The sequence below is a fragment of the Antennarius striatus genome, chromosome 16 (genome assembly GCF_040054535.1).
Source record: "Antennarius striatus isolate MH-2024 chromosome 16, ASM4005453v1, whole genome shotgun sequence".
Lineage (NCBI taxonomy): Eukaryota > Metazoa > Chordata > Actinopteri > Lophiiformes > Antennariidae > Antennarius > Antennarius striatus.
The window spans coordinates 6,050,187-6,066,548 of NC_090791.1; the positions used below are offsets into that span (position 1 = coordinate 6,050,187).

At 39.1% G+C, this 16,362-nt stretch overlaps 3 protein-coding genes across 3 annotated transcripts; all 3 read left to right on the plus strand.

The window, feature by feature from the left end:
• The first annotated feature begins 1,852 nt into the window (after positions 1-1,852).
• On the plus strand, positions 1,853-4,970 carry txn2 (thioredoxin 2). Its single transcript, XM_068337905.1, has 4 exons — positions 1,853-1,950; positions 2,789-3,066; positions 3,931-4,054; positions 4,154-4,970. Exons 2-4 carry the CDS (start codon positions 2,789-2,791, stop codon positions 4,268-4,270), a joined length of 519 nt encoding a protein of 172 aa, XP_068194006.1. The 5' UTR covers positions 1,853-1,950; the 3' UTR covers positions 4,271-4,970.
• Positions 4,971-5,108: 138 nt separating this feature from the next.
• LOC137610331 (thioredoxin-like) lies at positions 5,109-9,166 on the plus strand. Its single transcript, XM_068337906.1, has 3 exons — positions 5,109-8,202; positions 8,667-8,790; positions 8,931-9,166. Exons 1-3 carry the CDS (start codon positions 8,105-8,107, stop codon positions 9,048-9,050), a joined length of 342 nt encoding a protein of 113 aa, XP_068194007.1. The 5' UTR covers positions 5,109-8,104; the 3' UTR covers positions 9,051-9,166.
• Positions 9,167-10,616: 1,450 nt separating this feature from the next.
• On the plus strand, positions 10,617-11,588 carry LOC137609845 (thioredoxin 1-like). Its single transcript, XM_068337180.1, has 3 exons — positions 10,617-10,802; positions 11,091-11,214; positions 11,338-11,588. The coding sequence occupies exons 1-3, from the start codon at positions 10,702-10,704 to the stop codon at positions 11,455-11,457; spliced, it is 345 nt and encodes a 114-aa protein (XP_068193281.1). The 5' UTR covers positions 10,617-10,701; the 3' UTR covers positions 11,458-11,588.
• Positions 11,589-16,362: the final 4,774 nt, after the last annotated feature.

Genomic DNA, 16,362 nt, shown 5'->3' on the forward strand with positions numbered 1-16,362 from the left:
CTCATCAACATCTGTGACGAGGGAAGTCAGCCTAAGCACGCACTCCCGGCCCCGGCGCCCCTGATGGGGTCAAAAGAAACTGGGTCACCTGTACCCGTACGCATCTTTCTGATGCTACCCACCCCACCAACCACCCAAGGCTTGCAAGGTCACACCCTCCCATCTGGATGCCCCCCTTTCCTTCTGCGTCGTCCCCCTGCCCTCCCCTCCTAGGTGTCACAGAGAACACCCTTGTTCCAGCCTCTCGGCCTCTTTCCACCGGGACCCCTCAAAAATCCCAGATATCCCTGCAATTTCCGGTGCAATGTTTATTTGGTGGTGAGAGGGCTTGGGGGTGAGCTGCGTTGAAAAAAGAGCCTCACTCACAAACAGTTTGGGCTGCGTTTGTGGGTAAACATGTGCAGGAGGGGTTTGTGAAGCAACTGGTGTGAAGGACTGAGGCTCATGTGTTCTGGTCCTGACACAGAGATCCCACCTCAGCAGGGACACAGAGTACCACTCTGTTCAGGCCCCAACCGCCACAGCCCAATAAGCATACCCCCCCAATCCTCCAGTGTTCTCTGCACAGTGCCCTCTGCTGGAGATCTGAGGATATGAGACCACTGAGACCAAAACAAGGCCTGAAATAAACATCACTCTCAATAAGTATTAATGACTATATCAGTCAAACGTTGACGTATCAAAGTTAGTCCAGGAGATTCATGAAATGCAAGCAACACTTCACAAGATTTTAACTTTCTTGTCCAACATGACACACAGTTCCTTTCATCAACACAACACCTCATGATCAAACGTTGCAATTGCAATTATTTATCTGTATTACTTTAAGTTATTTGTACCTATTTTAAACATTTAGGCAAAACTATTATCATTTTGAGTTGATGAGTTGAATTTCTGTCAAAGACGGATCCACTGAAATTTGGAGTGGATCCAAATAATGTAATGGATCCTCTTTTTTTTTCTGGTTCTTTAACGTTTTGAAAACTTTGAAGGGAACTATTAACCATTATGATAACAGGCATTGTAGGACTGTTGGGCCTCAGTGAGGCCATGTGCTGCCTACAGTTCCCCTGGTAGTTTACAATATTTATGTATGACATTATTTAAATTATTTATATTTTAAGTGTTCAGATAGATAGATGTGTGAGCAAATGTGGTTGCGAGCACATGGTACCTCTGATCAAGGCTATTGGCAAGGTGGTTTGTGTTATCTGGTAGGCGGACCAGAGAGGGTGGGCTAGATCTGTTTTATTATGAGAGAGTTGAGGCGCAGGTGCATGTTGTAAAGAAGGACGGGTAAGGTTGAAACAAGGATAGGGAAGAGACTTTGGAGGGGAAAAACAACCACAGCAAACAACAGACAGTAAACAGGAGCACAGATAGATGCTAACAGCAAGGTTAGCCAATACAGGCAAACCTAGACAGATAGATAGATAGATAGATAGATAGATAGATAGATAGATAGATAGATAGATAGATAGATAGATAGATAGATAGATAGATAGATAGATAGATAGATAGATAGATAGATAGATAGATAGATAGATAGATAGATAGATTTCTATAATGACACAAATATCTGAAGCAAAACAATGAAGATTGATTGTAAAACGTTCAACCCTTTCTTAGTGTAATTTTTCTTCTTGTCCATATTTGTTGTGAGCTTGACAAATGATCTCCCTAATCTAGTGCAGTGGGTAAATGTACTTATTTGGATACTTTTACTGACTATAGATCCCTTAATATTGAAATAATACAGGAGTTTGACCCTTTTTTTAACCACATCTTCTAGGAATCAGCCCACCATGTACTTTCCTTTTTGACCATGCGATGGCGCTACTCGCAAAACCGCGATCATGACAAGTTATTAAACGACCTTCACAACGTAAAACACCAAAGAAGAAGCACCTCGTCGCTCCTTGAGGCCAAGATCAACGCTAGCCAAAAAAGGTGAACACAAAAAACGTTTTACATCGCTTATATTTCGTTTATAATTTACGGGATACTTGAAAATGTGATGGAAGTCAGTGTGGCTGGAGTTTTTGTGAGGCGCGACGACAGGAAGTGCCGTCAGTATGGGTTTGGAGGAAGAAAAGGACGAAGAGGACAAAGTTATACGTCACGTAAATGTTAACAGAGGAAGGAGCCGGTAGCTACGCAGCTAGCATAAGACACAGTGTAAACACCAACGGAGTCAGTGAGAAGCAGGCTGGATTTATTCAATTAGCACTGATAAGAACAGTTCTGACTGCAACACCTACTTTTAGAAGTACTATTATGTCAGAACGAGCTGCTGTTAAGAGCTGGGGGCCAGTTACAGGTTCTAAGATGGGATCTTCCTGTTAGCTTAAGTCGATAGACTTCTTAATAACAAAAACAGTGAGAAATTTGTCAGAAAAAATGCGACTTGTAATCACTGAGTTGAGTACAAGGTACTGTCGATGAACTTTAACCTTTATTATGTAACAAATTGTTTTAAAGAAAACTTGAAAGCCTCCATTAACTACAGTACGCACAAATCTAAAACAACTAATAATCTTTAATTTCAAGTCCTGAAGGGTGAATTCAAGCCCTCATTTTAACCACTGAAGTTATCATATGGAATTATATTTACATATTTTTCAACAAAGTATGGGTGTGGAGAGCATGGACATTTGCTGGTTCACCTTTTGCAACTTATTTCTTATACAATATAAATATTGTGCATTACCCTCGACACAAAGTCTGAATTTATAATAACCTTTATTGACTTTGATCTTTTTGTTCTTTTGTCTTGTAATTGACACAGATGGCTCAGAGATTTCTCTTGCGTAGAATTTGGACGCTTTCGACGAAAGATGTCCGTTGCCTCCCAGGATCCATTGCCATCACAGCCACCTCTTCTTTTTCCACATCCTTGAAGCCCCCTGCAGCCCGTGCGTCCTTCCTGTCCCCCTCACACACTGTGCCTTGCAGCCATCCGCACATCTTGCATCGTGGAGTATCTTTCAATGTTCAGGATGATGACGATTTCACAAAGAAAGTCCTCAACAGCGAGCTTCCTGTGCTAATTGACTTCCACGCACAGTGAGTACCTCAGGGACGGACAGCTGTAGATGACTTATGCCACATCACCTGGACAATCTGACTGTTAATGTATTTACACTGAGGCAATGCGAGGAAAAACCCAATGTTATATTTACGGTGCAGTAACAGTATGATAATCATCAATATATGGTATTTCTCTATTATTATTAATAATATTATTGGTATTATTATCAGTAGAGATATTTCCAGCATAAGCCTTTTTTATTATTCAGACTCTTTACGGTGGAATCAAGCGGTTATTTTTAAGTGGAGGTCTGAGTAAAAAATAAGTAAAATAAACTGTCTCATTTTTTAAAAAGAAATCAAAATAAAAAAGACATGTTTGAAGCTCCTGTTTCTATAAGGATTGAAGTTGAGCTTGGGCTCATTGAATGTACGGACAGCACGAATAAAGAAGAAATGTTCTTGCAGTGCCAGAGTTTTAAATGGAGAATTCTGTCTTAAGATAAAGTCCTACTGGGAACTAATGCACATAGACATTGTTTTTGCCACTTTTTTGCTCATGGTGTTATTTATTGTCTTTCAACAAGGAACTTAAACTAACAAATGTTGGTCTTTTTAAACCCACTTGTCAGAAGAATGTTCTTAGCTGAAAATTCTTTGTCAAAGAGTGGAATGTGACAGAAGAATCTTGATATTTCTTTTTCCCCACTGTTTTTACAAACTTTGTGTCAAAACTTGAAGACAAATTCTCATTTATATTTCAGATATGTTTGCAGGTAGCCTTCAAGATATATTCAACTTATGAACAATAGTAAATGTAAATGTTAAGTAATTACAGTTATGTAGGTACCGTGCTGGTTGAACCCTAAACTCTGCCTTCTCCTAACTGTCTCTTTTTAGCTGGTGTGGTCCCTGTAAGATCCTTGGGCCGAGGTTGGAGAAGGCTGTTCAAAAACAGAAAGGCCGTGTGACCATGGCAAAAGTTGACATCGACGAACACACAGACCTGGCACTCAAATACGGGGTGAATATTGTGTTGTTCTTTTCTTTGTATGAAAACTTTCTTCCAGGCCATAATTTGTGTCAACTTTGCCTTATAACCCGTCTCTTGGTCTCCTCTCAGGTGACTGCTGTCCCGACAGTCATTGGCATCAGGGGAGGTGAGGTCGTCGGCGAGTTTGTGGGGATTAAAGATGAGACTGACCTGGATTCGTTTGTCAGCAGAATCATTGGAAAATAAAGCAGCTGTTTGTACTCTGCCATTCACCACCGTTAACGGTTCTGTTTTATGTGATTGTGACACAGTAGGCTGCCCCTAGCTGCTGCTGTGAGCCCATTAAGCAACAGCCAAATGAAAAAATCGAACTTAACCCCAGCTGACAATCTTTCAAACACTCACGAACCATCCCAAGACATCATCCTTCTGCCGTTTCTGCTGTCTAGTGATGGTGATGTGCCTCCATTGCCAGTACATGCTGAGCTGCATTCTGCACTTGATATCTCATATATACTGACAGCTCAAAGGTTCTATCCTTATTTTCGAAGCAGCTGAGCCACTGTAAAGGTGTCTTATGAAAGTTTGTAGAATGGACGATACACCTCTAGACTGCATTAATACGTTTATAACTTGAGCGATGAGCGAATCTAGTTTTAGTGGTGGAGAGGATTTAAGTTCAGACCTTACATTATTGAATGAGATCTCTGACAGTGTTACTGTAGTTCAGGCTTTGACCACAGATTGGTGACATTTCTCAAGCAAAGCAATGGTTTACACGTCACGTCACACCTTTATGCCTAAGAGTGTGAGGAAGACGAAGTTCTGTCTGTTTCAGGGTGCAGATTGAGAAACTTCTGTCAAACAGGAATTGTGAGAATGGGTTGAAGCTTATTTACCAGAAATAGAACCCAGTGAAGTACAGAAATAAAGGAATTGAAAGATGTTTCTGATTTCAATTGTGCTTTTGTCTGTAGTTGGAAAAAAATTGTCTGGTGTGCTGCTCGATGTTGCTGAAGTTAAATTCCTGTCAGGTCAAAAACACAAAAATAATTTTTGTCCTCAATGATTCACAAATGAAAACCTTTTTTAATTTCTTATTAGCAAATGCAAAAGTTCCTATCAAACATGTTTTACATGGGCACCATGATTCACAAAAAAAAAATTGCAAATGCAGTTGTGTTCAAAATAATTCTGGTCCCACATCACTAGCAAGATAAATCACCGCAAGTAAGCTTTTAGATCAGGGGTGTCAAACTTATTTTCACCAAGGGCCATATTAGCATAAAGGCTGTTCTCGAGCAAGATGCAACTTACAGTATAAATGTAACTCAATGTAATGCAAAATAAATGCAACTACTGCTTAATGTTAAATCTGAATTTGTTAAGTATTCAAGTTACAAGGATCACAGTTGAACAGAAAAAATATTTGCTTGTTTCTCTATTATGACATAAATCCTTTTAATTTGTAATGTTTTTAAACCCACAGAACTCCGTCAGTCGAGGATCAAACTATCCAAGTGAAAAAGAAAAATGACATCAAACACAAGTTAGGACATTAACTTTGTTTAAAACGTTTTTCTCAAAGTTAAAATGGGCTTACTGAATTGTGAGAAATCTAGTTCTTGGTCAAAGCACACTTTTGACCTATTTATTTTTAGACACTCTTTATGTTCTTGTGGGCCACATGAAACGATGTGACGGGTCATATTTGGCCCCCAGGCCTTGAGTTTGACACGTGTTCTAGAATGTTTAGTAAAGGTGTAGGGATCCAGCAAACCCAACAGGAATGATGTACATGCTGCAGATTCTGTGAAAGAATCCGCAGCATGTGTTCATAAAAATAGTACTGCTGAGTTCAAAAATGATGTCATTGTTTATGTGGGGGGAAAAAAGAATGGTGTTAAACAAGTGGAACTTACTTGAAGATCAAGGCAACTGATGTTGTAGATGCTGGCTGTGCATTTGTCTTTGAAAAACAGTAAAATGGGTTGTTCAAGGCATTGTTCAGAAGAAGACTGTTCTTTGATTAAGAAGTGAATAAAAGAGGGGAAATCCTGTAAAGAAGTGTAAAAAACGGTAAGTGTTCAGGTAAAACGATATCAAACGCTTTGAATTGGCAACCAAAACCAGAAAGGCGGGAAATAAAAAGAAAACGACTATTTGAATGGATCAGAGAATAACCAAAATGGTAAAGGCGCAGCCAATTATCAGCTCCAGGCAAGCTACGAGCAAGGAGCCCCTGCAAAGACCCATTATCAAAAAACAGACTAAGGGCCACAGACTGTTTCTCAGACGACCCCCCAAACACCAAATTCAAGCCACAGAACAAAATGAAGACGGTTAAGCATGATGATGCAAGCATCATAATGGGGGGATGTTTCTCATATTATTGTATTGATCCCATTTATCAGGGATCGTGGATCAGTTTGAGTCCAGAATACTGGAAGTGGCCATGCTGTATACTGAAGAAATGCCTTTGAAATGTGTTCTGGACGTTCACTGGGCATTTCAAAAATCTTAACTTTTCTTGTTGTTTCAAAGAAGTTCTCAACAAAACAAGTTTGTTATAGTGTACTTCCATGCAGAGTGAGAACCTCACAGAGGAATGTCTTATCAACAGGTGGCACAAAGACGAGTCACCTAACTCATAATGATTTTTAAACCGTAGAGATCCAGATCACAGGGTTTTTTTTAAATTGCAAAATATTTGGGAAAACCTATTTTCATTCTGCAGAAGCTCATCACACACCGTCCTCAGACAGGCAGTAGGACTGCGTTTCTATCCAGGCTGCTTAGACTTTTATAGATAATGCAGAAGGAGAAGCACGGTGCAGACTGAGCTGATGTTGATGGGCTTTGGCTGAACCCTCTAGAGTATGGAACTTTTTTGTTCACAAATAAATGAAATGTTTTGCAAGCTCAAACCACTTTTTAAATAACTTTATTCTTATTAGCAAATGCAAAAGCTCCAATCACGTAAAACATGTTTTACAAAGGTACCATGACTCACAAAAAATGTATTTGCAAAGACATAAGCAACCGGCTAACATACAGTGCCTTAAAAAAAACAAAAACTTTTAATTTAATTTATTTTTTTCAATTTTTTTGTTTTTGCTTTTTTGTTAGTTAAATATTTCAGAAGGTCACAATTTTGGAAAAATTCATTCAAATGAACACAAAATGAATATTTCTTTGTATTAATTAAGGTAATTTTTTTTTATTGAAAACCTGTATCACCTGCATGAAATGGTAATCACTTAGGTTCTCATTTGCTCTTCTTTTTTTTAAAATGGTGTGATGTGTTGCTTTTTGACCTGTTTTATCCTACTACCATCTATCAGACAGATGTCATTTATGTGACTGAACCGGTCTGGGTGTGGTTACAAACACAACTCAGCTTTACAAAAAAATATGGCTTCATGATTTAACAGAGTGGAAATAAATTTTTCACATAAATACACATCTGGGGTTTTTTTATAGTACTAGTTCTTACATTGATCCTCGCTGATGCAATGTTAACATGTTTCAACAGAGAAGGAATGAAGCAATGAGCTGCTGGTATGAAGTTCATTCTACCAATCAAGTTTAAATCACACTAATGTTTGGGATGTTATTAACAAGTACTTGGTCAATATTGTGTTGTTCAGATAGATAGATAGATAGATAGATAGATAGATAGATAGATAGATAGATAGATAGATAGATAGATAGATAGATAGATAGATAGATAGATAGATAGATAGATAGATAGACAGCACTAACAGGACATATACTAAACTAAAATGTAAACAGTATAAAATAGAATAAAAAGTGAAAGTGAAGATAGCAGGAGGCCCACATGGTGGGTAAGGTACACCCTTCTTACATTGTAAGAAGGTTTTACCTTACTTAATGTACTTCTTACATTAATGTACATACTGTACTTAATGTACTTCTTACATTGTAATTATTGTGTATGTTCGTATATTTTGCCGCTCTAAAAAGAAACTACACGCCCATTGTCTGCTGCCTTTATATAATCGTCGTTCCTTGCTCCCCAGTCTCTACTTGTGTCGCTGACATTGACCTGAAACGACAATGAGCTCCAGCGGTGAAGTTATCGCCATCGAAAGTGAAGATCACTTCAATGATGTTCTCCACAAAAACCAGTTTGTTTTAGTGGAGTTCCGGGCAGAGTGAGTACCTCACAGAGGAATGTCTTATCAACAGGTGGCACAAAGACGACTCACCTAACTCATAATGAATGTGTGTGTGTGTGTGTGTGTGTGGGGGGGGGGTGCTTTTTAAACCGTAGGGATTCAGATCGCAGTTTTTTTTTAAATTGCAAAATATTTGGGAAAAACTATTTTTATCCTGCAGGGGCTCATCGCACTCTATACAGTCCTCAGACAGGCAGGAGGACTGTGTTTCTATCCAGGCTGCTTAGACTTTTATAGATAATCCAGAAGGAGAAGCATGGTGCAGACTGAGCTGATGTTGATGGGCTTTGGCTGTCAGTTTGACATTAACACTTCTTGATAGGGTTGAATGACCTGTGGCACCAATGAGGGTTGATATGATCAATGTTTTAAATTTTTAACTAGCTGATAATGATCCGCTTTAATAAACACTAACATCAGTTCTACCCATCTGTTCTCAGCTGGTGTGGTCCCTGCAGGATGATGGCTCAAGTAGTGGAGCAGGCTGCTGAATTTTTCAAAGACGATGTTGTCATTGTGAAGGTTGACTGTGACACATTCTCAAACCTGGCTCAAACTTACAACGTGAGTCATACTAATATTGATATCTGATTTGCTCAATGAACATAACTCACGGGAATTTAATCTGATGTGTTTTAAATGTTATGTTCTCTAATCTTGTTTTCTAACTCGTTATTTGTTTTTTGTTGTTTTTGTTTTTCCAGGTGATAAGTATTCCAACAGTCATAGCCTTCTCAGGCGGTCAAGTTGTCGGTAGGCGTGGGGGGTGTCTGCCTTCTGAAACGTTCAAGTCTTTTATCAACGAGATCATAGGCAAGAAGTAACAGCAATGAACCACTTAAATGATGCTCATTGTATGATCCTGGTGCAGTCATACTGTTGTAAACGTGAGTAAAGTGGAAAATAAACCTCTCTTCATGAAACATGAAACGTGTAGTTTATTGGAGACGCTTTAAGTTGGCGAGCTGACAGTTGTCCTGTAGTTCGGAGAGTTATCCGCTAGAGGGAGGCATTGCTACACTGTGAGTACCCATGCGTCACTTGGAACCGTCATACAATGGTGAGAAAGGACAAGAGAATGTGTGTGTGTGTGTGTGTGTGTGTGTGTGTGTGTGTGTGTGTGTGTGTGTGTGTGTGTGTGTGTGTGTGTGTGTGTGTGTGTGTGTGTGTGTGTGTGTGTGTGTGTGTGTGTGTGTGTGTGTGTATGTGTGTGTGTGTGTGTGCACGCGCGAATGGATGAATGCCAAGGGGATGAGAACTTGAATTTTAAAGCGGTTTTCAGTGAATAATGTTCCGTAAAGCTCCAACTTTCAGCATAGGCTCATTGTTTGAATGTAAACTTCTTCTTTTTTATTTCTATCTTCGGAATCAGCCACCATGTGTCTGATTTCATTTGTGCTTTTGTCTGTAGTTGAAAAAAAATGTCTTTGTTTTCCTGCTCGATGATGCTGAAGATAAAATTCCTGCCAGGTCAAAAACACACAAAACCTATTTTATAAGCCCTCAACGATTCACGAATAAATGGCATGTTTTATAAACTCAAACCATATTTAAAAAATATATATATATTAGCAAATTAAAAAGCTATCAAATAAAACATGTTTTACAAGGGCACCATGATTCACAAAAAACTGATTTGCAAACACAAAAGCAACTGGCAACATACGGTGCCTAGAAAAAAAAAATTGCCCCTGGATTTGTTTGTCACAGTTAAATTATTCAGAATATCAAAATGAAATATTTAAAAATCAAAATTCAAGTGAACACAAAATGAATATTTCTTTAAATTAAAGTAAATTTGTTGTAGAAAACTTATATCACCTGCATCAAATGGTAATTAGCACCTTAACCTACTTGCTGGTTTTAATGGTGGAGCCATGTGTTGCTTTATGAGGTGTTTTTACTACTTCTATCAGACAGATTCCGTCTATGTGAATGAACAGGTATGGGTGTGGTTACAAACACTGAACTCAGCCTTACAAAGAAATAGAGATTCATGATTTAAAAAATGGGGAATTAATTCTTCACAAAATATACATTTTAACAGTACTATTTTTTTTTGTAGTAGTAGTAGTTCTTACATGGCTCCTATCTCTGATGCAATATGAACATGTTTCAACAGAGAAGGAATGAAGCAATGAGATGCAGGAATGAAGTTCCTTTTACCAATCAAGTTTAAATCTTTGGACACAACTGTTTGAGTTGGGGGTTTTTTTAACAAGTTCTTGATAATTAGTGTGTGTTGTTCTGCTAATGTTTGTTCCTTGTCAGCTAGGTCATCCTTGTAGTTGAATCCGGTTTTTCCTGCTCCACTATGCGTTATTGCATCAGTTTTTTATTTTGTGCCGTTCTTAAAAGAAACTACACGCCCATTGTCTGTTGCCTTTATATAGTCGTCTTCCTCTATGATTGTAGGATTGTGTCGCTCCTTTCTTTATACCAGTCTCTGCCAGTGTCACTGATATCGACCCCAAGATGAGCTCCAGCGGTGAAGTTATTGTCATCCATAGTGAGGAAGAATTCAAAACAAAAGTCCTCCAAAGCTCCAGTCTTGTCATAGTGGACTTCTATGCAGAGTGAGTACCCCACAGAGGAATGTCTGTAAGGGACTTTTCTTATCAACAGGTGGCACCAAGACGAGTCCAGGCTGTTTAGACTTCTTCCATGAAACTATTTTGTCAATAATCCAGAAGGAGAAACACGGTGTAAACTGAACTCTGCTGAAGAGCTGCTGATGATGGGCGTTGGCTTTCGGTTTGACACCAACACGTCTTGATAGACATTCAAGAAACTCTAGTGGATTGATTTGCTCAATGTTTTAAAAATCTTTAACACTGACATATGTTCTGCTCATGTGTTCTCAGATGGTGTGGCCCCTGCAGGCAGTTCAGTCCAGTATTAAGGAAGGCTGGGAAAATGTTCAAAGACGATGTTGTCATTGTGAAAGTTGACATTGACGAAGTCTCAACGCTGGCTGACACTTACAGTGTGAGTCATCGTAATATTGGTATCTGATTTAGTTTCAGTCAATGAACAGGAATTTAATCTGATGTGTTTTAAAGTTGCATTCACCAATCTTGTCTTCTAAGTCGTTATTCGTTTTGTTTTCAGGTGAGAAGCATTCCAACAGTCATAGTCTTCCAAGACGGTCAAATTGTCGAAAGAAAGGAGGGGGCTATGCCTGAACAGGCTTTGACGGCATTTATCCAGACGCGCATTGGCAAGAAGTAACAGCATTAAACCACTTAAATGATGCTGATTGTATGATCCTGGTGCAGTCATACTGTTGTAAACGTGAGCAAAATGGAAAATAAACCTCTCTCCACTGCGACAATACAACCTTGTAACATGAAACGTGTAGTTTATTGAAGGAGCTGACAGCGCTGAACGAGCTGACAGTTGTCCTGTAGTTCAGAGAGTTGTCCGCTAGATGGAGCCATTGCTACACTAAGTGCCCACACGTCAGTTCAAACCATCATACAACTAAGAAAGGACAAAAGAGTATGTGTGGGTGTGTCTGGGTGTCCTTGGTCAGTCAAGGGGGAAGAGAACTTGAAGTTTAAAGCTGTGGTTTTCAGTGAATATTGTAAAGCTCCAATTTTATTTTTTTTTAATGTAGAGGACTTTTTTTTAATTTTTATGTTCAGAATCCACCAAGACAGTTTGATTTTATTGCAGGATGAATTTGAAATTCTTGTCAGTTGACAAGGAAATTTTCAAATTAAAAGAAAAGGTTGCAAAATTTCAAAAGGCACCTTCCAGGGCAGGACAGATGTGCACATAAAATGTATTTTTAGTCACGCCTTGCTTCCAAAATGAGTTTTCACTTATAGCCATGGGCATGGAAAAAGTGGAAATAATAAATCTCCTTAAATAGCAAAAGTTAAGTGCTGGATTGTTGTATATAAAACGTTTCATAAAGTATCCAATAGAATTCGAGTTGTACTTCAGAATTATGTCAATATGTCAGGAAAATACGTCAGACGGATCAGACGGCGATCCAATATTTATACCCGTCCTCACTTTGTATGTGACAGTATGTTGGATACTCTAAAAAAAATTAATAAATTGGATCTAGCAGCTCCGTTCAACAAGGAGATTTAATGTTTTGAGGAAGTATGTACTCAGTGTACCTGTTTTACTGGGAAGTGCTGCAATCACTGTGTGTGTAATGTAGATATGAGGCCACCTCAGAAGAATGTGATCACATAAGGCTGAACAAAACAAGAGGACACCTGCGTCAAGACAGTCCCAATAGTCCTAATTTCAGCCTCCCCTCTTCTCTCACGACTCTGACTGAAAAACATGCCTGCTGCTGCCTGCCTTTCCATCGTGGGGTGTGATTACCGAGCCCACAGCCGACATAATCATAGCGAGGGCCTTTAGACTGCTTATTAAGCACACATCGTCCGACAACTTCCATCTGTACTTTTTGGATGAGATGATGTCAGATGAAGATGCCCTGAGGCAAACAGTGGTTTACTGAAGAGGAAAAATTCCATCAGCTTAACGTAAGCAGGTGTGTGACCCACATGTAAAACATCAAGTGTCACATGAAAGATGTTATTGCATAGTTTTGGGATCTCTGGGAATGCATGACAACACATTATGTCAATAATTTGCCACTTTTAACCCATTTTTACCTCTTGTGAGGATTCCTATGTGGTGGTGGGTGGTCCAAGCATATAATGAGTAAACAGATATTAACTTTCATCAACAACTGGGTTATGATTGCACTTTACTGGGTACTGGGTCTGTGATGAAGGCAGAGAATAAACCTTTTATTCTAAGATTGAATTCATTTTGACAAAGACAATGGTTACTGATAACGTTCTTTTTATTTAATACTACCAAAGCAGTCACTCACTGGCCTCAAGGCCTTCTGGTTTGAATTAATCTGCCTCATAGCCTCATCTTCCCCATGCTGTCTGCTCATACTCTTCATCAGCCTTCAGACAGGAAGGAGATGACTGGATGACGACGACAAGCTCCAAAGGTCCAGGAACAGTAACCCTACACCTCTTCCGCCAAAAACAATAGACCACACCTCCATCATTGCGCGCTCTCTCTCTCTCTCTCTCTTACTCAACTACTCTTGTGACCATATAAGGCAAAAAAAAGCCAGGGGAAGCCAGCTTCCCAGCACGCCGGCTGCTGCTGAAAACACTGAGCCGAGAGGCAGGGTTGCAGATTTCTTCTATGGTGACTCAATTTGCCATTATCAGAGTCTGGAACTGTTAATGGTTACTGTGTGTTTGTTTGAAATCAGATCATTTGTGGCTGATCCAAATTCTTTTGCCATGTGTGCTGAGGTTGGGGAACACGGGAGAGCAAGTAACTTCTAACAACATCCGTTCGGTGTTTACAGTAAATACATAGCTGTGTTTCTATTTGAAACATGCTGCACTCCACATTGTTAGGTCTCCATTTTGTTCCAGACACATACCAACCTGAGGCGTACAAAGCAGCCTCTGTTGCTGTGTGTACGCTTACCTGACCTCACCATACTGACGTTGCACATGTTAGACGTACTAAAGATGACGCCTGTTGAATAAGAAAAAGTTTTGTGCATTCTCCCTTTACTGGAAATTCCTGACTGTTCCAAGCCAACATGTGTCTTATCACTCCTTCCTGTGTACTAATTGCCACGGACAAGAGGAAACCAGGCAGACGGAAGCAGAGAGGACAACATTGAGGATAAAACGATTTAAAATCAGTGTAATCTCATTGTTTTGGTTACCTTAAAAGTTGTAGGTGCTAGATATTTATATACATAACGTTGCATAAATTATTTTTGGTAGCGTTTGTACATGACATACATAAATATATATAAAATGACACACATTCTCAAGCATCAATAGACACGAGTGACAAGGTGAAAGCGACTAGTGAGTTAACATGTCACCCTTTACACACGCCGTCATCGAACGAGGTCCGTTTCTCTCCGATTGGATGATATCATGACTTTACACACCCTGAGTCACAGACAGACACTCCCTGCTGCTATTACAGTCGACCGAAGGAAAAGAGAGGGAGACTAGGTCATGGTGAGAAGGAGAGGGAGGGAGATAGTGAGGTCAGAAGTGTCCATATTTGGTAATTCATGCCTGCGCTTTAATTCCACCATTCTGTCTGTACCATGCTGTTTGTTTTGTGTCTTTTGTTGTTTTGGACTATTGTGACAACCACAAGATTTTACTGTTGTTTGTGAAATGTGAAGCTGACATCTGATTTGAATTAAAATTTGTCCTCAGTGTGGCAGGTTGTCATTTTTTTTTCAACCCTATTCACCCCCCTCTTTGACGCTATTGGCATCTGTTGCTGCTCAGTTGACCTTTGACCTCTCAGTTGAAATTTTGTATATTTCCCATTCATCCAAGAGGAGGAGAGAAGGTGAGATTTATTGAATTTTCCGGGCAGCCATGCTGAATGTTCAATGTTTGGTCTGTCTACATGTGATGCCCAGCTGACAAACGTATAGGAAAACACACATACGCATTCCTTTCATAGTGACACATGGTGTACGTAAATCACATGTTGAACAGAAAATGGGATTCTCCAATATTTGTCAGAGGATGCCAGTCATGCCTGAGGCCCTGTTATGATGTGATCTGAGTGAATGGGTGTAAAAGTTGACTTTTGTGTTGTGTTTACGTCCCTGATAGAGATTTGCATCAGGTCTCGTCGAACACAAGAGCATCTGCTTTGCATTCTGGGTACCCCTCGTTAAATGAGGAAGGTAGGTCGTAACATGAAGGGGTCAAACTTTCACTTGTTTGACTGAATAACCTTTAGAATTCCACAAACTAGAGGTTTGCAACTTTTTCATCACTAAATATAGATCGTCTTGTTTTGTACAATGAAGAATAAGTAACATAATCTATACAATCTAGCTCTGACACACTCCCTCAGTGACTGAATATAATCATGTTATTTATTCTTAGCAGTGCCACATAAAGAAATAGCATCTCGATGCAGAATTAGATTAGTGTGAGTTGTTTGTCTTTCTAAAGATGGAGTTTTATGTAATATTTACTGAGAGGCCTCTTGCAAGAATATGAGATATGATTAGAACAAAGAAAATGGTTTTTAAAAAAGCATGATGTCATATTATATTTTGAATAAATATAATAGCCTTTTAAAGTGGTGTTGACATTTTAAATGTATTTCTTCCTTTTAAAGTAATTTTTCAAAAACTTTTTTGAACAGTTACCAGTTTAACCTCTTCTCTGTGACTTATTGAGTGATTTCAATGGTTAATAAATTTCTTGTTTTTCACTAAACTAAATAGACTAAAACATATACACACACACACACACACACACACACACACACACACACACACACACACACACACACACACACACACACACACACACAGTATTTTCCGCACTGTAAGGCGCACCTAAAACCTTTCAATTTTCCTTCAAGTTGAAAACTGTTCATTCTCTCTGCTGCTTATTTGTGGCTCAGTGCCTTCTGTTCCACTTGGCAAACCAGTCTCAGGTCTCATCTGAATCCTAGGAGAAAAACTGAAGTAAACATGTTTTGTTTATTTGTTCAGTTCCACCTCTGATTTTGGCAAATCTTCCCATCTCATCATCTATCATACCAGGCCCACTTTCTGTGTATCATGTCACCACCTCATCCTCTCTCATAAAAATACAACTTTTCTCATTTTGTACATTCAATTAACTATATTTTCCAGTTATTTCTTGCCTTGAATTTAATTTCAAGAAGAGCAGACAAAGGGATTCCCTCCACACCTGTCATCTTGGCTGCTTACACTTCATAAAACAAGCCAGCTCTTACTGAAGCGCCAATAAAAACACCTGCAAAGAGACAGGTGTATACCTCCATCTTATTAATGAGATCCTTCCCTGCAGCGGTTCCCACGCAGTATGAACATGCCTGCTCATGAATCTCGGCTTACCAGTTTTAGTGATAGGAGCCTGTTGTGCTGCACTGTATGTTGTCAGTTAACTTGAGCCGACTGTTTTTCTGAGAGAGACATTACTACATTTAAGGAAATACAAATGATCAATTGAAAATACAAAAATCCGAACATGTGAAATCATGAAACATAAATTTATTACAAAAAATTACATTCTAAAACACTTACTTCTCTGTGGAAAT

What these genes read in the sequence shown, in the direction of transcription:
- txn2 (XM_068337905.1), top strand. Translation starts at nt 2,789, where the DNA reads ATGGCTCAGAGATTTCTCTTGCGTAGAATTTGGACGCTTTCGACGAAA. An exon ending in CTAATTGACTTCCACGCACA is followed by an intron (nt 3,067 to 3,930) that starts GTGAGTACCTCA and finishes GTCTCTTTTTAG; the next exon opens with CTGGTGTGGTCCCTGTAAGA. An exon ending in ACCTGGCACTCAAATACGGG is followed by an intron (nt 4,055 to 4,153) that starts GTGAATATTGTG and finishes GTCTCCTCTCAG; the next exon opens with GTGACTGCTGTCCCGACAGT.
- LOC137610331 (XM_068337906.1), top strand. Translation starts at nt 8,105, where the DNA reads ATGAGCTCCAGCGGTGAAGTTATCGCCATCGAAAGTGAAGATCACTTC. An exon ending in TTAGTGGAGTTCCGGGCAGA is followed by an intron (nt 8,203 to 8,666) that starts GTGAGTACCTCA and finishes ATCTGTTCTCAG; the next exon opens with CTGGTGTGGTCCCTGCAGGA. An exon ending in ACCTGGCTCAAACTTACAAC is followed by an intron (nt 8,791 to 8,930) that starts GTGAGTCATACT and finishes TTGTTTTTCCAG; the next exon opens with GTGATAAGTATTCCAACAGT.
- LOC137609845 (XM_068337180.1), top strand. Translation starts at nt 10,702, where the DNA reads ATGAGCTCCAGCGGTGAAGTTATTGTCATCCATAGTGAGGAAGAATTC. An exon ending in ATAGTGGACTTCTATGCAGA is followed by an intron (nt 10,803 to 11,090) that starts GTGAGTACCCCA and finishes ATGTGTTCTCAG; the next exon opens with ATGGTGTGGCCCCTGCAGGC. An exon ending in CGCTGGCTGACACTTACAGT is followed by an intron (nt 11,215 to 11,337) that starts GTGAGTCATCGT and finishes TTTTGTTTTCAG; the next exon opens with GTGAGAAGCATTCCAACAGT.